Raw genomic sequence first — 23,992 nt, 5'->3', positions numbered from 1 at the left:
GCAGAGAGAGCTTCCTCATGCAAGGGAGGCTCACATTCAGCACAGGCACTGTCATCCCCTGTGCCAAGTTCATCCTAGATCTTAATCCATTGACTCGACTGGCGCTGAATGTGAGAGAAGTTTGGCTGTGGGCTGAGCACTAGAACAGAGAAATGCTTTCCTTTGGCAGCCAGGAAGAAAAATCTTAATTAACCTTGCAGGGTTTCACAGTTTCTAAGACCTGTGGTTAGTTGCAGGTAAGGTCTCCTCAAACAAAAACAGCATAAAATGCAGTTTTAGGCTTTGTATGCCCATGTTAAAGAATGTTTTCATGGAAACCTCATGACATACAGCCTGTTTTTAGAACATTAAATCCTCATGACACTTCCAGCATAGCTGTGTATGCCAAACCATGCAATGTGATTCATCAGTAAAATTAACCTAAGAGTGATGTGCCAAACAGTTTGGAAAAATGTAGGCACCTCTGAACTTGAGGGGAAAAGGAGTGCTCTCCTCTCAGAGGGGAGTAAATGTCACACCTACCATTACTCATAGAGCAGCAGAGCTGTAGAAGGGAGCATGAGAAGGAGCTCAGCAAACACTTTGGAAAGACACCCTGCATTTCTCTCAAGGCTTGTTTCTAGCCCCCAGTGCAGCCAGAGCAAAGCAGTCAGCAGGAATTGCAGCAGTGCTCTTTAATTGCCAGCTAAGGTTGGAGCCAGCTGGAGGCACACATCCTGTGGGATCAGTCTTCAGCTGATGGCACTGAAAAATGAGCCACTTCTCACAGAAATTTCTAGATAGGTTGGCCAAATGAGCTTCCTCTGAACTGTGGAAGGCTGAGTTTCCTTTAAAAACTTGGGCAGGTCTTTCTGAATTCAGCCCAGAGGACTTAGCTTTCCATGTGCTGGTGGTTCAGATCAGTTCCCCATTTCTTCCCCTGCTCCACCATGCAGTTTTCTTTCCCTCAGTGAGCCCTTGTGCTGGATAGTTATGTACCACACCTGTAATGCTTTGTCATTGCCATGGTTTGGTAGTTTGATAAATAACCAAAATGGTATTTTGACCCTGATCCATCACAAATGTCATTTACATCTTCTACATCAATTTGGTCTAGTACTATCTTGCTTTCAAACGTGGTATCTGCCCTTCATATTTTCCAGTCCTTTCTATCCCTGTGATCAGCTTCTTTCTGAATATCCTGTCTCTAATTTCTCCCTTGTAATCCCCATTACATCAGTCTAACCATCAGACTGCTCCCAGTGTTGACTGATTAACTGCATTGCAGAGCTTGCTGAATCCTGTTCTTGTTTCACAGTGCTCTGGGTTCCTCTGGGTTCCCACAGTATGACTTCCACTTTGTAATTGTATCTAACAGATGCATTTTAAGGCACTTGGGATCCCTTTCTGTGGTTAAGAAGTCCATTTCAAGTCAAAGGTCATTAAGATTTCTTTCATCAGTTGCTACCTTGCCAGTTGGTCCTTCCCTGGGACTGCTGATTTTTAAATTTCTTTTACCTGTCTATTAGAGAATCCTTCTGTCCTTGCCCAGCTCCACAGACACTGAACTGACTCACCATAAACCTTGGAAAACTCTTACCCTCCAAGCAAGACATTTGGCAATTCTGAGCACAGTTCTGCTCCCAGCCCCACAACTATGGCCAACAAGATGCCTCCTTCACTCTTCCAGAAGCTCTGCACAGCAGATCAAAGGGAAGCACTGTTTTTAGGGGGAAAATGCTGCATTCTTCTGGTCCCCATGATTAATGGTACACAAACCCCAAAGTACATTCTGGTTTCTGGCTTCCTTGTGCTGTAGCAGTGACTAACAAGGCCACCATACATGGAAGCATGGGAATATTTATCACTCAGTCAAGTGACAATTTTTTGCACCCTCTCTTAGTGTTACTTCTGCACAGTGGTGGAGGTGGAAGAATCCTGGATGAACATGACAGAGAAATAATTATGATCAGGAAACTCTTCAAGGAGCTAACATTCCCAGCTTTCTCCTTAATGCAGCACGTGCATAGACACACAAACACAAGGGAGGGAGAGTTCAGAGTTCCCCCCCTTGTGAGTCATCTTTTGGTTTTTTAGTTAAAATTGTGAAACTGAAAGCTGAGCCTGATCTTTTCCTTGAGCTGTAACTGCTTGGGACTAACTTCCCCTAGGGGACTTCTTTCTCCCTGTCCCTAATTTCCTATATCTGATGGATGCTTATTCTACAGAGGTGTAGTAGCTCCTGGACTGAATGGCATTCACAGAAGTAGCTTATTTAATTAATCAAAATTAACAAAATCAAATGTTGAAATAGAAATTTCAGCTAAAAAGCTTCAGTTTTGTTGGGGCACAAATGGACCCAAGTTGCAAAGATATGCATCATGCATTTCTGTGGGATCAAGTGGTTCCTGAATTGGGTGTGCAGGCATTCTGCTCAGCCCTGGATATCTGTAGGATGAGCCATCACTCCTGGGTTCTCCAATCTGCCCTTGTGAGCCTTCAGTGCCTTCACAGGGTCAGCTTCTAATTCTGGTGGTTGTTAAACACCTAAACTTGGATGGCACGAGCACCTTGTCACTTTTATGTGTGTCAACAGCACAGACATGACTGCTGGTACAAGGACAGTGTTGTGGCCTTCTGGAGAAGCACCTGAATTGAACATTGTGTGTTGGAGTACAGTCTGGGTCAAGCAATTCAGTGTTCACCTGGCCTGAGTAGCAAGAAAGCCAGACTGAGTTTGTGCAGATCCATGAGAGAAGATGATTTCACTTGTTGTCTTTGCATTATAAGCTATGAATGATAAAAGGGGGAAGAATAATTTCTGACTTCCAGGGATCCTACTGACATTTTTATTATCAAAATGATTTATCAAGGCAAGTGCCTGGAGAAATAAGCAAAAGAAGTGTTCAGAATCTTGCTTTATAAGCAGAGAGTGTTGCTAATATCTAGGGGATGATGGTATTTCCTGTTTGTTTTCTGTTAAAAAACCCTTTAATTTCTGGCACTGTTTTCTCTTTTAGTCAGACACCTCTATGAGTTTATGGGGTGAACACAATGCAACATTTGTAATGGCTCCTCCAAGGGAATGCCTCAAAACTGTTAATCAGAGCAGTGAGTTTAGACTGAAACATAGCAGAAATAATATTCTTCCCAAACAAGGTATTTCCCACTTGCACACACCTACCATTACAGAAATACAAAATGACAAGTGCAGAATGTGTTTACCTGACTTCAGGTGCTGGGATTCCTACCACAATGCAGTCCAATTGCACTTTGGATCCTTCAGGAACTTCCCTGCTCTTCAGTTTTTGGGTAAAGCGTGGTGGCTGTCCAAGGGGCTCATCAGAATACACAGATGCAGATTCTGACTCTGTTTTCAGCTCTGCACTTGTTAACTGACTGATAGATCCCAGGTTTGCTGCCTGTTGATCATCTGTTTGTTCAAAAGTTTTCTCTGCTTTGTTTTCCAAGTCTGGAGGTGTTGGAATGGAAAGCCTTTCTCTGTTTTCTGATGTGAGAGACAGGTTAGAGCTGCCTTTTGGAGCAGACTTGTTCTTAGACTCAATTTTGCTCTTGTAGTTCTTGCATGTCCGGGGCCGTATTCTTTCAGAGTTGTGGGCTTTGAAAAGTGACGAGAGCTCCTCAATGAAATCTGCTGCCTTGTTCAGGAATTCCTTTTTGGATTCTGATTCAGAAGGGAGGTGGTGTTTCTTTAGATCTTGAGAGCTGCCTTTGGACCCCTTTGTATTTCTGACGTGTTCCTGACAAAAGTTGGAGTGCAGGCCATTGTCTGCTGCTTTCAGAGCTGTGGACTGGGCCATTGGTTTGTGTTTTCCCGTGTTGTTCAGCTGCTCTGGGGGGCGCTGTGAATGTGCCTGAAGCTCATCCAGTTTGGTTTCCAGTGGGTTCTGGTCAATAGCTTGTCTTGCCAGGTTTACACTCTCATCGAGCTCTTCTTGGCTCAAAAAGGCAGACAGATCTGGGAGGTCATCTTGGGCAGCTACCTCATCTGAATCACCAGAAGCATTGCCATAGTGGAAATTATGAGAAACTGGCTCTGATCTGCTTCTTTCACTCCTCCCTTGGTGCTTAGTTTCTGCTAAATAACTCTCTCTCAGGAGCTGAGATATTGAAGTTGAGGTTTCTAAACTGTCGTCTTGCATGCTGCCAACAAAAAGCACAAACAGGACCAAGCCTTATCAGTAGCAATTCTTTTGATTGAACACAATGACAGGCTTCTGAAAAGCAGAACACAACATTTTCAAACTGCATCTGTGGGCTGAATGCTTGGAAGTCCTTGGTAGTACTGAAGCATAAGGATGGCCTTGTGTTAAAGGCTTGCTTCTGCACATCCTGCCAGACACTGCTGCCTTTAGCCACCAAATTCCTCTTCCATCCCTTTCTACTGACTGTGGCCTCACATAAAGTAACTGAGAGTGTAGTGTTTTCTGCTCTGTCCGAGGCAAAACTTCAACTACAGAGCTGTTGACTGAGTTTCAATGTCAAATCCCCATCGTTGCTGACGTGTGGTCCTCAGCTAAGGAACAATCTCACCAGATTCGATTAAGTGTTGGATATTTCAGGGACTGAAAGTTGTTGAGAATAACAGTACTCTAAAGTGAAGTAAATTTAGCTTGAACAGCACTGAAGTAGTAAGTAAATGAACCCTCAAAATCATAAGAGGGATGTGAGGAGGAAGGAAAAAGAACTAAAATATTCTATAATGACAATTTTTCATGCATTATAGGAAGCTATAATGGTGCTAAATGCTCCACAGCTTCTTAAGTCCAGCCTTATTTCTAATAAGCTATTTAAAGGAAGTAGAGAACTATGTCATTATTTATTGAAAGTAAGTAGAGAACTGTGTCATTATTTGATGCAAACATAATTTGTACTACAAGGCTTTCAGAATCATGTTCTTAGGTCATCTTGATTCTGAAAAACTCTGCCACATGAGATGAGAGCATCAGGGAGCCCATACTTAACCTGCATGCCTGATAAGCAAAGCTAAAGCTTCCCTTTGTGAACAAGTGTGGGGCTCTCCCTTGTGTTTACATGGGGGCCAGGATGAGTGCAGAGGGATTCAGACACCCTGATAACACCCTCTTCTTCTGGTGCCCCAGAGAGGAGGACAAATGAGTGCTCTCTACCCCACTCAGAGAGCTGATTCCTCCCAGGTGCTGAAACAAGTGCAGGACTGTTCCCTGGATCTGTCTCAGACTATGCAGTGCTCGTGATCTCCCTCCTGCTTAATTCCTGGTGGGGTAAATCATGCTGCAGTGGTTTCAGGGAAAGGCTTTGGGCTTTTCTAGTGGGACAGCTGTCCCTGGAGAGGGAATGCTTAAGTACAAGTGAGGTGGTAATGTCTCATACTGCTGCAGTATTTCTTCCTGGGATGTGAGTGCCAGCCCTTACTCCTTATTTACAAAAGGGAAGGTTTCAATTTAAACTGTTTCCATTCTTCTTCAATGAATGAACATACAGCCACCATAATCTGGTGTGCATTTTGAGACCTTAATCCCTCTGCTTGAGGCAGGTTTCTTAATACTGAAATCCTCTTCCTTCTGTAAATACTGGGCATTTTGTATTTACTGATTTTGCTTTATTTTCATAATATTAAACACAGAAAATCACTAAGACCACAGAGGCACCCAATCAAGCTATTGCTAAGTTTGTGCCTGTACAATGAACAAGAGATAAAATGCCATATAAATTGCAGCCTTTTAAGCACACCATGGAGTCCCTGCACTGAGCCAGCTCTCTGACACCCATTGGACACTTGGCATTCAGTCCTCTGGTGCAGAGTTTCAGTGAGCTGTGGCACACAGAGAACATTGATTTGGGAAGCCCACACGAGATAATATCATGAGCTGTTTCATGACTGGACAGAGTCTAGAATTTAACCTCTTAAGAGTACAAAGAGTTCTCCATGAGGCTTAAAGTTCCTGCTCAGTGGAAACTGCTTTTGCTTGCTCAGTTTTCACTTCTTGGGCAGCTGTGCCCCCTTAGTGCAGCTGAACGTGTTTCAGGGGCTCTCTTTGCTTGTTTATGTGCTGATCACAGACTCTGTGCTGCAAAGGTCACTGCTAAAGCTACAGTTTCAGCTCCCAAGATTTAAATAAATACGTTCTCCCACAGGGAGTTTACAGCCTGCAGGACAGACCTGTCCCATGAATGAACTGCAGCCTAGAACCTCTGCAAGCCTGGCTCTGGCTGAATTAGAGCATCCAGCTCTTTGCAGCCTTACAGGACCCAGTGGGAGGCTGTGTTTTACGTGGCTGGAGAAGTGTGTATTTTACAAGGTGGCAAAATTTAGCTTGCTGCATTTCTTGGCCACTCTTTCTGCAGCATTTCAGAATGGCACATCTTCATCTCAGTGTCTCTAAAGGTCATCAGAGCTGAAAAAGGATGGTGCAGATCTTTAGAGGACACTGGATGCTCTAAGTAGGGAAGGAATAGTGTGATCAAAACCTGAAGTCAAATGAACTTGAAGAACTCCTTTAATGGTTTTGTCTAAGGAGTATATGAAAATTGTCTGACTGAGAATATCCAGGGTTTCATTTGCCTCTGCTGCACAGACATAAGTGCTATTTCATAGTGCTGTGTCTGTTTCAACAGAGGGTGTTAATCACAGTGTGGCTTTTCTGCAGGAAACCAGAGTAAAGCAACTGTGTGGTTGTTTGAGACTTCATTCTGGGTGTATTTGACACTTTGCTCTTGCATGTCTTCTGCTCATCTTTTGATGAAGCATTTCAAAAGCATTGAAACATGAAAGAAATAATTTCTGCTAATTTGCTTAAGGACTATTACTGCAACATAAGGAGCTACTCTCAAAGATGTGTTTAAATGTATTTAGGCAAAATCATTTTATAATTCTAGCTTGAAAAACCCCAGTGAGGGAGCCCCTGTCTGATAGCAAAGGGAGGAAAACAAACAATTCCCCAGCAAAGGACCTGCAACAACTTCCTTCCTTCTGCCCATTGGAGCAGAAGAGGTAGAAGGGAGCAGAGTTCTCCTAGAGTTGGGAAGCAAGATATTCATGAGAATGAATCTGATGCCAAATTCTTAATACTTAGAGGGCCACCACTTTTCTTTAGAGCTCACCCAGGGTCCGGATTTTATATCTAACTCTTCTCTATTTTCAGCTTGTGTAGAAGATGACTTTTTATTCTATTTTTAGTAATGAAGTCGTTGGGTTCTAGTCAAATGTTGCACTTTGAGGCAGTGCTTGTCCAGTGAAGTTTTAAAATATTTGGAATTATTTTATATTTTTAATTTAATGGGAGATGTTAAGTTTCAGCAAGTGTTGCTGTGAGGCAACTGGGCAATCCCCTTATGGTCATTAACCCTGCCTTGCTTATGCCTTGAGAGGTGTCCAGTTTGTTGTGGTTTTTTTCCAAAGAACTGTGCTAACTGTGTTGTGATTGCAGATGTCTCTGCTGAGCAGATAAGTGCAGATAACTGTGTTGAGCAGGCTGGAAGAAGGAGAAACCAGCAAAACTACAGAGGGCAGCAGTCTGTGGTGGCAATGGAGGCACCAATGACTTTGCTGACTGGAAAAGTGCCACAATGAACCTGCATCAAGGGCAGGAATTGCACTGCTGGTTACAAGTAATGTCTCTAAACTGGTTTGATTTAGGGGGAAATGGGGTGACTTCCCCCAGCAGCCTGCAGTTCTCAGCTCCAGCAGCAAACCACAGCACGAGGGCATCTTTGGCTTTCCTGGGACACCAACTGCAGTGACCTTGGGCTCCTGCTGTCCTGAGAGGCACCAGAGGATGCCATGAACAAAACTGAGTCCATGAATTTCTTCACTCTGCTAATTCAGTTTCCATTAGGCAGCTAATTGAACAAGCTTTGAGTTTCCAGGAGCCTCTGCCTATGGCAATGCTCTCTTCTCAGCCAAGGGATCTTTAGGATTAAATATTCACAAAGGTAGAATAAGTTTCCACAGTTTGTTTTGGCAGTGGCTTGACCTGAAAATCCTCCCATGGAAGGGAGGAAATGTGTATCCCAGGGCTCTTGTGACACCAACCACTTTCATTTCTTCTTGTTTGAGTTTTCTTGGACTCAATCCTGAGTCACCACTGGAAGAATCTGGGTTTTTCCTACAGAAATAGCACTAGTGAAATCTCAGCAAGCTTAAGGGAATCCCAGCTATATCTGATACATCTCCATTTTATTTGGGGAGAACAGCTTCTAATGCTTGATGCCCTCAAGATAATTTTTCAAACTCTCCTTCTCTCTGTCAGAATAAACAGTTTATTAATTAGCAGATTTAATGCAAAAAGCACTAGAACATCTTTTTGGCTTTCAAAAGTTAAAAGGAGAAGTTCCAGTTGGTACATGTTGTTCCTGTCTTGGCTTTCCAAGCTCCCATTCCTTCTGTTGGGATTGCTTTTGTGTGAAAGCCCAGCAGCAGAGCAGCAAGCACACAAACTGCTGCTTCTGCTTCTGCTCTGCAGAGAGGCACCTTTGTGCCCTTTACACAGCACCTCAGTGTGAAAAGAGGAAAATTCAGCAAATATTAGAGGCTCTATCTACTCCATGATCAAGTTAATTGCACATAAATTGCATTTACCCCTAGAGAGCTTAACATTTCTGGGGGTGCTGCAGCTGTATGACTGCAGCTGTGAAAAACAAGGTAAGAGCTGACACAAGTGCTGTGCTCTGCAGACCTTGGAGGATCACAGTCACAGGAATTCTCACTTAGCAGTTGCCATTGCCACCCGTTCTGGTGCTGCCTGTTGACAAGCTGTGGCTGCTGCAAGACAGGCTGAGGCTCCAGACACAGACTGAGGTTGGGTGAGATATTTTAAAAAGGTGTTTAGAAAGCTGTGTGCAAGGGGGTGCTTTACTTCTCTGTTTTAGACACTCCAGTGGCTTTGATTTCCATTCCCTGTAGAGAATAACCAACTCCCAGTTTCAATAATGGAATTTAATATGGAAAATGCAGAATCTCCAGGCTCAGGAGTGTAACAACTTCTCATGGAAACAAAACCCCTGAGAACTGGGATGGGATAAATCCTGTCTCCAAGTTGTTCTGCAGCAGGCACTGCTGGAGCCCTGTGAGCACTTGGAGTCATGCCCTGGCCCATGACCTCACTGTTACAGTATTGGACACCCTGAGCAGGAGGAAATACTCAGCTCTGCTTCAAGGGAAAGGCACATCAAGAGCTCTCTAACTTTTTCAGCATTTCCTTTGGACTCTCATATAATGACAAGACCTTTCATTTTTCACTCTGATCACAAAAGATCTTCCTTATTTCATAATTAATATTGTCCCTTAGTAGTTCTCAAAATGAGAACTTGAGACCCTTTATCCCATGGCTCAAGTTCCTTTTTCCTCCTCAGTGAATCTCCTTGAACTGCAAGGCAAACAATATCTTGAAGAAGCAACAGCTCATGGAAACAAGTGCATTTTCAGCTGATTTTTAAATTAAAAGTTCAGAAGGAAGACAGGTGATGGCTGTCTTTGAGTCCTGCCTAGGATGGTTCTCCATCCTCCTCTCCTGTGCCTCAGATGTCAGGACAAGTTCTGAGGGAACTTCAAGTGCTCTCAATGTAGGACAAGTTTTTATTGATTCAAGAAATGTGTATAGTCCTCTCTCCTTCAAGGATTGCCCATATGAGAAAGAGTTTATATGAAAGGCCAAAGAGTTGCAGCAGAGATCCACAATTTGGTGCTGAATGTACATGTGGAAGTCCTCAAAGAAAATATGACTAGCAGGTAACAATATTCATTTTTCCTGGTTCAAACACACCCTCCCACTCTGCCAGGCTGCTCAAATCCATTTCCATGGATTGTGAGCCCAATGACCTAAGCTGAGCCATGTCTGTGGCTCCTGCTGGCAGTGTGGGGGAGCAGGGCACAAACCCACAGGTGCTCGTGGCTGAGGATTTCAGCCTGGGACTGAAAGCCCAGCTTAGCTCTCAGTGTTCACAGGCACTGCACAGGCTCAGCCTAGGCTGACAGACCACAGCACTGCCCTGGCACTGCCATGGGAGCTTGCACAGCCCAAAGTGCTGAGCAGAAGTCCCTGCTGTCCCCCTGTGTGTGAGTGCCACCAGTGTCAGGGACTCACACACGAGTGCTGGGGACTGCAGCCAGAGCCAGCCACTGCACCCTGGAAAAGCAGGGCTGTGCAAACCACGTGGCATTTGCACATCTCTTGGGCTGGAAATTTCAAATCCATGGGCTGGTTGGTTTTAAAATGAGATTCAGTTTTCCTACAAATACAGGTTCCAGGTGGAAAAGGGAACCTGTGTGTCTGGATTGTGGTTTTTTTCTCAGGTTTTTCAGTTGTCCCTTTCTTTTCTCACAGTCTCACTATATTTCTTTCTGTCCACTGTTTTTTTAATGTTTTTTCAACAGTCTTCCCTAAGAACATTGTAATATAAAAGCCTTCATATTTAATCATATTTTCACACTGCAATGTTTAAATGAGGTTTATGTTCTGCAGGAATAATTTGCCCATTCCTGTTTATGAAAACAAGCACTAATCCAGTTCAGTTTTAAACAGAAAAGAAAACTGATATTTTTTTCTTTCCCCCCTCACCCTGTGGTTTAGATTACAATTGAGGCTGCATTGCCCAATTACCTTTATGGTACTGTGTGCATGTTTGACAAATTATCCTAATGTTGTGTTTATGTGCAAATATGCCTAGACTACTAATTGTGATCAGCTGTGGATAGGAAAAGATTCCTTCAGTACCACAGCAAGGCCTGCTGTAAAATCTCTAAAGAATGCACAGGAATAAAAACCAGCACAGATCACACAGTTCCCCTTTGTGCTTGGTACTCTGCCATGTACAGGACCTATCTCCTGAATTGACTATAAATATTCTTTGATATGTAAATATTATTTCTGCTCAGCTACAGGAACTACCACGCTATTGCTGTTTAATTTTGTTACCTGTTTCTGTCTGACAGTAAAAAAAAAAATTAAAGACAGACAAAACCAAAGAAATATCCTGACCTTAGGAGCCTTCAGGAGATGTAGGAGAGGGAGAAGAGCAGAGCTGAAGTTTATGAAATTGTTCCATTAGCACTTGCTGATTTTGTTTTCACTCTTAAACTCTAGAGCATCTTCACAAATGTAAACCTCACGACTGAAAGAAAACTGCTGATGAGGTAATCAGTGTCTTTAGCATGATTTCTATAATGTTCTGGTAACAAATGCTCAGGAGCTACTCTGTTCTCTTGTCAATTGTCGATGTATTATTTGGTAACTTAACATGGGCTTCTGATTACTGCTTAATGTTGCAATATATTGGGCCAAACATTTGCTACTGACAGTCAAATACTTTTCTGAGAGAGAGAGAGAAAGAGAGCAGAGGAGATAGTGAGCTCAAGGGTGAGAGCTGTGCCCTTCTAGCAGGACTGTTTCTGCAGCTGTTGTGTACATTAATCCAGAGAGCAGATCTCCCTGCACTAAATATAGCCACGGGGGTCATTTTACATGACAGAATAAATAATTAAATAAATAGAAAGCATTTAACTAGGGGGGGGCACATTAAATTAGGCTGGATTTTGCTTAAGAAGGACTTCCAAATGATGGCATCTTGGTTTGAGGCTGAATACAAGAATGTACATATTTCACTGCTCCATTATTTCATGAAGGGAAGAGGAGCAGGAAGAGGAAAGAGTCCCAGCAAGGAACTTTTCAGGTCATTAGAATCTTGTTGACTCTCCAGAGGAGTCAGACTGGCTCCGGGGGGTTTTGAGAACCCCACCAGTGCTATTCAGGTCCTTTATAACACTGCAGAACACAGTTTCTCTTTCCCTGCAATGCACATACCTCAGCACAATCTAAGTGGCTTCAAAAACCTATTTGTTCCCTGTAAATGCCTGACCAGCTATAATTAGCATTCAAATATACATCTTATCAAACCCTTCTGCCACACTCTGCAAAATCAAAAGGTAGACCAAGCTGAAATTGAGGGATTACCTTTTTTAATTCCTCCAGCTGTTGCTGCCCAGCGTGGCAGTGAGGAGCGCTGCGAGTTATCCAGAAGTGGGAGGTTAAAGTTAAGGAAGCGAGGGGATTCTTCGAGTCCTCAAGAACAGAAAGAGCTAGGAGTCCATCCAGTGAGGGAAGTTAACCTTGGTAATTGTGGGGATGGCTGTGAGGAGCTGGACAACCTGTCACCACGGGAGCAGCAGCATTTGTCAGCTTGCAGGTCCCAAGTTATTTTGAGCGGCGTGAACCATGTGCCCGCGGAGCATTCCACCTCATTGGACAGGGAATCCACTGCTCCCACGGCACCTTGGGCACCCAGTGCCTTCTCCTTGCTCATGCAACAGCCCCTAGAGATGCAGATGGGGATTTTGCTGATTCATCCAAGAGCCTCTGGAGTGGCATTGGGTCGCTCTTGGCAGCTGCTTTACACTTCAGCCTTTTCAAATTACTCGTTCTCGCTCTTCCCTTACTTTTCCATCAGAACTCCAAGGTTTCAGTCACAGGGAAACCCATCAGCTGGTAACAACATAAAAGTTTTGCAACTCCAAAGGCAAACTTAGCAAATGTGTTGTTTAAATAGTAAAATATTCCTGACTTCTGTGGAGTGTTCAGTTTAATAAACACAGTGAACAGTGCAGAAATCCTTCAGGATGACCTGTAACTAGAGATCCTCAAAAGGCTAGAACTTCTGCATCTGCTATTGAATGCACAGAAATGAGATGTTGGAGGGAAAGCAATTAAAGGAGGCAATTGAAACTAAGCTCTAAATACAACTGAGAAAGAAACATGGGTGGGATAACTTCAACACACTTGAACCAGTACACAGAGAAACCCTGTTGCTATTTAGAATTTCATTGCTTAAAACCTTGATTAAAACCTTGACTTGGCCAAAACATACCACATCTGTGAAACAGAGATGAGATTTTCATTTCTACTCTTCCCATGCACAGCAACAAAAAGTGGTCTGTAATTTTAAACAGTTCATCATGCTGCTCAGTTGTTGGTATTTTATTAAAAATGTTTCTCACCATTCTGATTTTAAAAGATTACTAAAATATTATGCATTTATGATGGGGATTTGATATATAAGCCTTTTCATAGCTAATGATGTAAGAGCTGGCTTCCTGACCTTCTGCCAGACCTCTCAAAACATTATCAAGCGAGCACCTGTGCTACAAAAGGAGTTCATCTGTGGAATGTAGTTTTTCAGAAAGTTATTTAATGAGTTGTAACAGTATGGAAAGTCAGAGGGAAAGGCAATTCTTTCATGTAAAACTTCCTCATGCATTGCAGAGGAAGTTTTTTCTTATTTCCCTGTCTTTTTGTAAAGCATTGTTGTGGTTTAACCCCAGCTGGCCTACACAGCTGCTCACCCCCAAGCCCTGGCAGGAGGGGAGAGAGTTGGAAGAGTTAAACTGAGGGAATTTATGGACTCAGATAAAGGCAGTCTAATAAATGAAATAAAAGTTGTGCACACAAGCAAATAAAAGCAAGGATTTCCCATAGAATCACAAAGCTGAGTTGGAAAGGATCCATAAAGATCATCAAGTCCAACTCCTGAACCTGCTCAGGACCATCCCCAGGAGTCGTGTGCCTGATAGCATTGTCCAAATCCTCCTTGAGGTCTGTCAGGCTTGGGGCTCTGACCATTTCTCTGGGGATCCTGTTTCAGTGCCTAGCCACCCTCTGGGACAAGAACCTTTATCTAAAATCCAACCTAAACCTCCCCTGGCACAGCTTCAGGCTGTTCCCCCAGGTCCTGTCACTGGTCACCACAGAGGAGAGATGGTTGCCCTGTCCCAGGGGCAGGATCCAGCACTTTCCCCTGTTGAACTTCATATGGTTGGTGATTGCCCAGTCCTCTAATCGGTCCAGGTCTCTCTGCAAGGTCTCCCTGCCTTCAACAGAGTCAGCAGCCTCTCCCAGCTTTGTATCCCCTGGAGACTTGCTCAGAGTCCCTTCCAGTCCTGTGTCCAAGTCATTTATGAAGATGTTGAAGAACACAGGGCTGAGGATGGAGCCCTGTGGAACCCCACTAGTGACAGGTCACCAGTGTGATGCCCACCCCATTCACTGTCACCCTTTGCACCAGACCCATAAGCCAGTTGTTCACCCATCCCATAATGTGTTTGTGGGATGGACCTTTTGTCCAGAAGGATCCTGGAAGAGACAGTAGCAAAATTTCAGATTTATTGAAATCCAGAAAGATTACATCAACAGGCTTCCCTTGATTGACTTGGTGGGCTAAAAGGAAATCAGATTTGATGAGCAGGACTTGTGTCTCATGAAGCTGTGCTGGCTGTGACCAATGACTGCATTCTTTCAGGTGTTTTCAATGTCTCCCAGAATAATCTTCTCCATAACACTGCCAGGCACTGAAGTGACACTGACAGGTTTAATTTCCAGGGTCCTCTTTCTTGCCCTTCTTGAAAACTGGGACAGCATTTTCCAGCTTCCAGTTACCTGGGATTCCCAACACTGCTCGTAAATCATAGAGAGAGGCTTTGAGATGACATCATCAGTTCTTTGTGGATTCCTGGATGGGGCCCATCAGGTCCCATGGCTTTGTAGGGATCCAGCTGGAGCAGCAGATCCTGCACAGTTTCAGGGTCAGCTGGGAACTGAGCATTATCTCAGCCATGGTCCTCCAGCTCAAGGCACTGAGAGCCCCTTGGTCCATCATCCAAGACAGAGGCAACGAACGCGTTAAACAGCTCTGCCTTGCCCGTGTCCCTGACTGGGAGGTGACCATCCTCATCCTGGAATGCCTGGTGTTATTTCTACATGCCTCCTGCCATGATTGTGTTGGAAAAAACTCCTTGTCATTGTCCCCTAGAGTTTTGTCAGCTTCAACTCCAGCTGAGCTTTGGCCTCATGAATTTTGTCCCTACAGTGGCAAGCAACATTTCTGCATTCTTCCCATGTCTCTTGGCCTTGCTTCCACTGGGCATACACTTTCCTTTTTTGCCTTATTTCTGAGAGGTGATTCCTGTTCAGCCAAGCTGGCCTTCTGCCTCACCAGCCCAGCTTCCAGCATTTGGGAGCTGCTGCTCCTGTGTGCTTTGGAGGTGATGTTTAAAATCAGCACTGATCGACCCCAGCACCTGCAGAAATATATTCCCAGGGGACCTTGCTTACTAACTCCCTGAACAGCCTGAAGTCTGCTCTCCTCATGCCTAGGGTTGGAGTTCTGCTGGCACTTTTCCTCCTGTCAACAGAGATTTTAAACTCAATCTCTTCATGGTCACTGTGGCCAAGACGGCCCCAATCCCCACTTTGCTCACAAGATCCTCTCTGTTGACAAGCAGCAGGTCAACGAGGGGATCTTTCCAAGTCAGCTCCCCTAGGACCTGTTCCATAAAGTTGTCATCTGGGATTTTTTAGGAATTTTCTGGCCCAGGATGTACCAGTTAATTTCTGGCAAGTAGAAGACCCCCATAAGGACACAGGCAGTTGATTTGGAAGCATCCCTTAGATGCTCAAAGGAAAGTTTGTCATTGTCATTGTCCTGCCTAGGAGGTCTATAGGAGACTCCCACAATGATCTGTGTTCCTTGTTTGCCTCTCGATTTTATCCAGAGCCTCTCAGCTGTGCCCTTGCCTGCTGTGAGCTCCATGCATTCCAACCCTTCTATTCCATGCAGTGCCTCTTCTGCCCTGCCTCTCCCACCTGAAGAGCCCGTAACCATCCAACAGGGAATTCCAGGCACAAGACTCATCACACCAGGTTTCACTCAAACAATGATGTCAAGCTCTGGGACTGGGCCAAAGCCTGGAGCTTCTCCTGTTTGCTCCTGGGTGCATTAGTGTAGAAACATTTTAGGTGTGGTACTTTTGTGTAGCCAACACCTTGTGAAGCAGATTGAGGGATCTGTAAGTGCTCACTTCCTCCACTTTTGGCACAGCATCCCATCCCTCAGCGCTGGTGAGCCTGGTTATGTCCCTGTGCCTCTTCCAAGCTGGTTGAAAGCTCTGTCAGTGAGCCCACCAGCTCCTGTGCCTGAGCACCTTTTCCACTCTGCTTGGTGCACCCAGTCAGGTGGCAGAGTAGAGCAGCTGTTGAGTAGATCTTCCCATGGTCAAAAACCGCCAAGTTTTTCCACTGAGACCAGCCTCAGACCCATGGATCTGCCTATTCCTATTTCATTCCCCACTTCCCATGGCTGGGCAGGTGTCCATCCATCCCCAGGAGAGCAGGGCCCCATCACGTGTGACAGTGACTGGGGAGGACAAACTCCATCACCCTGAATGTCCTCCTTCCTCCTTCTCCTGCCCCAGCTCTGTGTGCTGAGCACGGCCCCACTCGGGCTGGGATCTGCCTTGGATCACTTGGGCTCAGCTGTCCTGGCTCTGTCCCCTCCCAGCCCCTCCCTGGTGGGGTTGGGTGAGGGCCAGAGGAGGCCTTGGCTCTGTGAGCTCTGCTCAGCAATGCCCAAAACATCCCTGTGCTACCAACACTGCTTCAGCACAGATCATACACAGCACAGCTACTGTGGAAAAAACCTGAACTCTAGCCCAGCAACAAGCAGCACAAATTCCATTGTCAGAATTCCTTAGAGCAAGAGTTTGTGGTGAAGTTAGGGAAAGGTTGTGTAGTGGAGCCAGCCCTTCTTTTGGACACAGGTGAGGCATTTTATGGGTTGGGTGGTGCATGATGGAACTTTATATTTGGACTAGAGATCTAAGCTATTCTTTATAGTGTCTGTAACAGTAGATGTGGGCCATGCAGTACTGCAGGAACTGCCTGTTGATACTGTTCCCCGTGCTGCTCTGGTTTGGACAGTGTCTGTAGATGTTTAGGACACAAAGTCTGCAGCCTGAAAATGAAGTCTGATGTGTCTGGTAATAATTGTTAATCTATGGGGAGTTCTGCTGAGATGCAATTATTTACCATGGAGACTTGCTGTTGGTGTGCTGTTTGTGAAATGCTCTTTGTGCATGATAAGTAAAATTATTCAAGCTGATCAAAAAAAAAGCAAAGAATTTCCACTTCAAGACAGAGTTTAAGGTGCTAGAACTGCAAAATCATTGAATAATCTGAGCAGTAAATAATCTTGGGGTTATGTAGGAAGTACAGCATTGAGAAACCACAAAAAGTTATGAGCCTTTACTGTGGCAGACAGACCACTGCAATAGCACATGGTCCAGGGCCAAAAATTCCAGGAACCACAAAAAGTTGTAGCCTACACAGTGAATGTGCCAGGTCTTGCAGAGCTGGCATTTTGATAGAGCAGCACCAGAGAATTTCAGATTCACTTGTTTGTAAGTAACAGTCTAAAGCCCCTGAAAATACTGTGGCTCTTCTGCCTGCATTTATAGAAAAAAAAAATTAAATCAGGCTTTTGCCTACTGAGCACTAAAAAAAGCACTTCAAAGTATGATGACCTCCAGCTTTATGTCCCTTTGTCTTTGCTGGCTGGCAGAAGAATGAGGCATAGTGTCCTAGAATAAATGACATGAGCACTGTTTCTCTCCAGATCTTGGCTGAAAAAGCCCAAAGTACCTTCACAAGCTCCAAGAAGACTCACAAGAAGTGAGTTTAAAGAGGAACTTTGTACATGGCTGGTTGGCTGTTATTCCTCAGCAGGATTATCCAACTGTATTTGTCAACCTATGGATTTATCATAAATGGAAAATTCTTGATTTTCTAGATATTAGGATGAAATTAATACTTTGTTCTAATGGGCTGGAGAGAGGCTCAGGCTGTGACCATTCTGCTGGTATGGCAAGTAGCAATGTTCACTTTGCCTTTTGCTGGAAGAGGTTGTTCCAGGGGCAGTGAATTGCTCCCTCCCTGTGCAGCTTTGGGCAAGGGCTCTTCTTGAAGCATCAGTGTCTGTTGCTGCTTTAATAACTTCAGTTAGAGGCTGGGTAATTAGAACAGCAGTGGCAAGCCCTATTTCTCTTTTATAGATTTTAATAAATTATCATGAGGCCATTGTTCCTTTGGTAAGAAAAGTGTTGATGGCAGATTTCTGGATGTTCCTGGAAAAGCTGTTTCAAGTGATTTACAAACCTTGTGTAAGATGAGTTGGGTATTTTCTATTCATATCACTATGCATCTCTTACCATAAGTCTGTATTGTGTAATCCTAATGTGGATTCTAATTTTAGAAGTGGAGACATATTAGAAGGATGATAGAAATGGTACCTCTTTTCTACAGAAAGTACAAATAATGATGTTAAAACATTCCTTGGGTGCCTGTTTCTTTTGCACCCAGCCCAAACCAGACTTTATCATTGCACAGGGCAGCTTCAATCCTCACCTCATCTGAGGATTGCCCAAGTGTTACCAGAGAATTTTCCAGTCTCATTCATTATTTAGATGAAATGTACTTGTGATTTATGGGGCCTGATGCTGTTTCCAATGAAATCAGAGTTTGTTCTGTCACTGTCATCAATAGGAAAGCAGTCAGACTTTTCCTGAAAGTTATAACTACAGTAATGAAAGCAATCTTCCAGTCATCCACGCAGAACCACAATCTCTTGTACCCCAAACTTCCATCTATTTGCTTTTCAAAATTATTCAGTAGGTTAAAGTATACCAGTAGTTTGCTTTGTTGCAGTAGACAAGGTACAGCTGAAAAATGTTATAAAGATAGATAATCTCCAGAACATGAAGTAATTGATGTTATGGGTGGCAATTGTAAAAGGTGATCTGTAAAATCCCTTTTGCTGTAAAAAACTTCTACTCAGTTGTAAGAGCATCAGGTTCTTTAAGGCAGATTCTCTGTCTAAAAACATGGAGAATGCCATGTCCTTATTTTAAATTATGATTTTTTTTCTTGTCTGTTATTTGACATTGTAAAATGTTATCTTATAAATATCAGCCTTTCAAAAATGCCTGTGGTACTAAAGAGTTAGCAAAAAGTGTTCACAGGCATTTCACTCTTCCTGTACAGTTAATATTTCCTTAGCTTCTCCTACATTCTTCCTTTTCTAAGGAAAGTTACTTTTGTTTGAATGTTGGAAATGTCCCCAACATTTTACAAGCTGCTAGCATTCATATTTTAAAGTGGATAGTTTCCCCTTATGGCTCAAATAGAACATGCATGCTCTCTCCCTGGAGGGGCTCAGTGGCTGAGCAGGATCTCCTGGCAGAGGTGCTGCACCATGCCTGGGTGCAGAGTTGGGCTCACACCAGCCCTCCTCCTCGAGGATTCACAGAGCACACAGAAATACCAACACACAGGGACTGGCAGTTGCCCAAAAAGCAAAAGTTGGATGCAACCTCTTGTATCAGATTGGTTTTAAAAAGAATTTAGAAATTGAGATAAAACTAATGAAGACCCCTATCTATACGATTCAATGTCTTGGAGACTGTGTCTGGTAACTGAGAGAAACACAAGATCACAAAGCAATGATTGAAACTAATAACCCAGAAGCTGGGTTTGATTCCTGGGTGTGTGCTCTTCCATTCATGACTTTCTTTGGGCAAGTGAAGCAGGAGGAAGCTTGCTTTGACACTGGAGCCAAACAACCAGCTTGACTGAAGTGTGAGATTTACAGTCAGGGCTGCTGCTCCCAGCATCACCAGAGACTGTGGATCCACTTTGACACGATAGGATTTCACTGTCCCCATTACAAGGCATGATTAGACCAACAAGACCAGGGAAGGGATCTGAGAGTGCCAGTTCTGGTGTCTTCACCTAATTTGGGACACTTTGTGATATGTGAGATTTGCCTTCCTTCTACGACCCCTCTCCTCCCATATCTTCTTTTACTTCATCACTCTATTTCTTGTCTTACATGTCTGTCCTTCCCTTGTTTTTGATGGGACCCTGGTGCAGCAGACAAGGCTCATTTTCTCTGTGGTGTCAGGTCTCCAACTGAGCCTGCCCTGGCTGGCCCTGCCTCAGCCTGACATGGCACAGGTGTTCACACCTCACTGAGCTGACCCTCCAATGGACTTGGGATTTCCCTGGGATTCAGTGTAAGAGAGGGCACTAAGCCAAACACAGGTCCATCAATTTCTATTTGTTTTCCCCTTCTTTAGAACATACATCTCCAAAACACGTAATAATAATAAATTCCTATCCATAATTAATACCAACTGAATACTCTGGCAGAGTGGCTGGTACAAAGAGTGGCAGTACCTGCTGTACTAAAGGAAAAGGAAACACAGCAATAGTGCTACAGTGAAAGCCATATTATAGATTTGTATTTTGATTATTTGGACTTCTTCTTGTGTTACTTGTAGAAAACTTTGATTTTTTTTCTCCTGGTAGCTATTTCTGTAGTTGATATTAAGTTGATATTAAGTAGATATGACATCTGCAGTGTCTGCCTTTGTTAACCACTTACTGTTGTGCAGAATGCTTTTGACTTGGGGTTGAGTTTAACACAACAACATGTTGTAAATTGTATTTTTAAAAGTGGATTAAGAGTCAGTCCAGGGAGGCATATTTTGTAACCACAGTCTCTATTTCCAATTACACATTTGTCAAACAGAGTTTTACAGTTCACTCTCTATTCTTATCACTTAAATGGCTTCACACATCTAGAAAAGAGAGCAGAATTTAACTCAGGCTCCTTGCAAAGAAGTTCCCAAACCCTGAAAGAACAGAGAGACTACTGAGAGTCTATTTGCAAGTGGTTTTAACATAAAAGAACAAAACAAAGTGTGACAATGATTTGTGGAAACCTGATTAATGTGAGTTGTGTGGTAATGAGGAAAATAAGCTCAAGGAATCTTGACTTCTGTCTGAACTAAGAATCCTATATATAAAATATAGGTATCTTCAGTATCTCTTTTCTACTTAGGGGTAGTGTCTTTCCAGTGCTGTTTGGTCTGTGTGAGAGGCCCTGAGGCCCACAGCAAATTAACCCCAGAGGGCCAGGCAGGTGGCAGGAGGCTGAGGCTGCTCAGAGTGTGGCACTGTAGATCAGGACCCTTAGGATTTTGGAGAACCCAAACCCAGAATGAGAATGGCTGGTGTTTTGAACCTGTTCTAGACAAGCAAAACTGTACAAAATACCAGCTCTATCAGATGTTTAATAGGACAAAACCTTCAATATCTCAGTTGTCAAAACTGTACTTCACAAGATACACCCCTATTTAGGATGTCTTAAAGATTGTTGGTAGGTGAAAACAAGGAGAGAGCATTCATGGGCAGTCTACATTTCAGAAATAATTTCTTGACACCTCTTGCTTTCCAGACACACTCAGATGAGAGTTTCAGTGTTTATCAGTAGTGGCTCCTCTCTGAACCTGCACTCATGGGATCACCTCAGCTAGGCAGACCTCAGATAAATAGTCTGGAGAGCAGCATCATGATTGTTCAGTGAGGTGGCCAGAAGAGCTGGCTGGAGATAAGAGCTTGGTTAGGTAGATTGCATAGAAATGTGTGGCTTAGGTGGCAGGAGAGTGTGAAAAATGCGTATTTTATGATTGGCTTTTTGCAAATATTAAAATGAATATTATATGTGTTGTGTTAGAAAGTAATGCTGTATTAATTCTCTTCAGTAGTGTGTTAAATAGTTTTAGGTTATAAAAAATGTTAAAATAGAAACTATGCTATGTAAGATACCTTTTTTAGAGAAAGGACTTGCAGCGAGATAGCAGCCACAGGACACCTAAATCTTTCAGAGAAAAAGAATTTATTGCCCTCTTATCAGAAGGAACGAACTTCTTCCCGCCTCGAAGGCGCTGTTAGGATTAGGAGGAAGAAGTTGACGATGACCAGACAGAATCCTGTGTTTGAATAGAATTTAGGCATCATGTATGAAGTGTATGAATATGCAACAGGCTGTTGTTTTTAAGGGTTAATCCTTTGTTAACAGGTGTCGTTTTTCGGGCTTGTGCTGCCCAGAAACAGGTACCCGGACGTCTGTAACTCTTTGTTTTTATTGTCTCATATTGTCCTAATTCAAACTGTCTAAATTATTATTACTCTAATGTCTTACTATTTCTAGAACTATTTTGTTATTATTAAACCTTGAGCGTTTTAAAACCAAGTGACTGGCGTTTTTCAGCAGAGCATGGTGTGATCCCAGTTTGCTAAAATGCGACACCGGAGAGAGCCTGTGTGCGGGGCTGGCAGCGGTGCGGCAGGATGAGCGGGGGGAAGGGGACAGAGCCGGGCAAGCCGGGCTACAGGCACAGCTCCGGGGGAGCTCTCACGGACACACGGGGGCAGCAGGAAAGCGTGGCAGTCCCTGTGCCAGCCTGGGAGCCAGGAATGGCCCGCGGTGCTGGGGAACCGGGGCTGGAGCCAGAGCACAGCCACTGCCGGCTCTCGCCGCGCTGACACTGGGAGAGTGTCACCGACATGTTCTATGGAAAATCCTTTCCTTAGGATTTTTCCCTCCTGAGAAGCTGAGAGGTCTCAAGAACAAAATACAAACAATGATTCTCTGCTGCTGTGGAATGCAGCAGGTGGATCTGGGATTGGTCTCTGGTTGTTTCTAATTAATGGCCAATCCCAGTCCGCGTGTCTCGGTCAGACACAAGCCTTTGTTATTCATTCCTTTTCTGTTCTTAGCTAAGCCTTCTGATGAAATCCTTTCTTCTATTCTTTTAGTATAGTTTTAATATAATATATATCATAAAATAATAAACCAAGCCTTCTGAAACGTGGAGTCAACTTTCTCGTCTCTTCCCTCATCCTAAGACTCCTGTGAACAATGCATCACAAAAGCCCTCGGCACCACTCCTGGGGCTTTGGAAGCGTTCATCTTCGGATTAAACCGGGCTCGTTTCGATTTGCAGACCCGGCCGGGTGTGATCCCAAAGGGTTCCCGTCGGGCGGCTGCAGTTGCGGCGCTCGCAGCCCCCAGCGTGTCACCTGTCTGCGCTCCCTGCCATCGGCTGCCGGCCCCTCCCGGGACCCCGGTGACTCTGGCTCTGTCCCTTGCGCTGCCTCATCTGTCTGGAACGCTTCCCTCGGGCCACTGAGTCACCTTCCCGCTTTAAATGTCGCATGGTAACACTAAACTGACTCACATCGGAACGTCAGCTGTAAAAATGTGTATGGCGGTGCGCTGCGAAATGTTATCTATAGACACTGATGAAGCTTCAGAACACCAGGGGGGTTTAGGGATACCACTCTACTGACAGATTTGATCGATTTAATTTTTAAAAAAAGACCTCTCATGTCAAAACACCAGCAAACTTTCAGAGGCGACAGAGAGGGGAATTAAAGGAAATTCTCAGTAGCAGCTTATGAAGCACCATCAGGATCAGAATCATTCTGTTTAGCTGAAGAACAAATGGCATTCAGGTAAGGTAAGCTCTCTTACATGATCATGACCCAGAAAATTCCCTCAGAGCAGCAACAGTGTGAGGTACTGGCCATTCCAGCTAGCCAAGCAGATGGCTGGCTGTGCCAAAGGTGACTTTTTCACAAGTATCTAACACAGAGAAAGAGTGAGGATAAGTAAAAGAAAGGAGGCTATGCTGTTTCTTTCAGGACCATAAATAAGACCTCTAATTTATTTCAAATAAGTCACTTTGCAATCAGAAATATCACTGAATACTTTCCCAGGCCAGTGGTTCTGCTTATTCAGTTGGCAGTCTCTAGAACCATCTAATTTTGTACCAGTCAGAACATTATTTACTCAACAGTAAATAATGGAGTCAAAAGATCTATCACAGGATTTAAAATACATTGTGATCTGATAAACCATGCATATAACAAGCCAAGTTTAGATCAACTGGTACATCTGTGATATATATTAATGCCTCGTGCTATGCCACCAGTTATAGAAAGGAATTCTCTTTCTGGCTAGGGTGCCTTTGGAAATCCTTTTTAAAATGTCTCACTTATTTATTTTGCTTTAGAAAAGGAAGAATATTGGAAGACTTCAAACTGTGATACTTAGAAAGAAAATGCAAATATGGTAAGTGCTTTTCATTTAATCTGATGAGCAAATGCCTTTTAAAGCACAACAAAACCTTTCTGCCATGCTTAATTGGTGACGTGGGGCTGTGGAAATTCAACATCTGAACTAAATTTTAGATGTAATGCTCTTAATGTTAAATCAGGACATCATGGTACATCAAGAAAACATCTATTTTATGAAGAAATATTTACTAGTTTGGAAAGTCAAA

General features: G+C 43.7%; 1 protein-coding gene across 1 annotated transcript in view; it reads right to left on the bottom strand.

Annotated features, from left to right (window-relative positions):
• The window catches only part of MYPN (myopalladin), a 57,718-nt gene extending 45,498 nt beyond the window's left edge, over positions 1–12,220 (bottom strand). The window contains exons 1-2 of the mRNA XM_059850821.1: positions 11,931–12,220; positions 3,205–4,143 (exon numbers count right to left, since the gene is read on the bottom strand). Of these exons, the coding sequence (XP_059706804.1) occupies positions 3,205–4,142 (938 nt within the window). The 5' untranslated portion in view covers position 4,143; positions 11,931–12,220. The remainder of the gene's footprint in view (positions 1–3,204; positions 4,144–11,930) is intronic.
• Between the last annotated feature and the right edge of the window lie 11,772 nt (positions 12,221–23,992).

The sequence above is a fragment of the Haemorhous mexicanus genome, chromosome 7 (assembly GCF_027477595.1).
Source record: "Haemorhous mexicanus isolate bHaeMex1 chromosome 7, bHaeMex1.pri, whole genome shotgun sequence".
Taxonomy (NCBI): Eukaryota; Metazoa; Chordata; class Aves; order Passeriformes; family Fringillidae; genus Haemorhous; species Haemorhous mexicanus.
The sequence above is the reverse complement of the archived record's forward strand: the minus strand, read 5'-3'. Positions and strand labels throughout refer to the sequence as shown.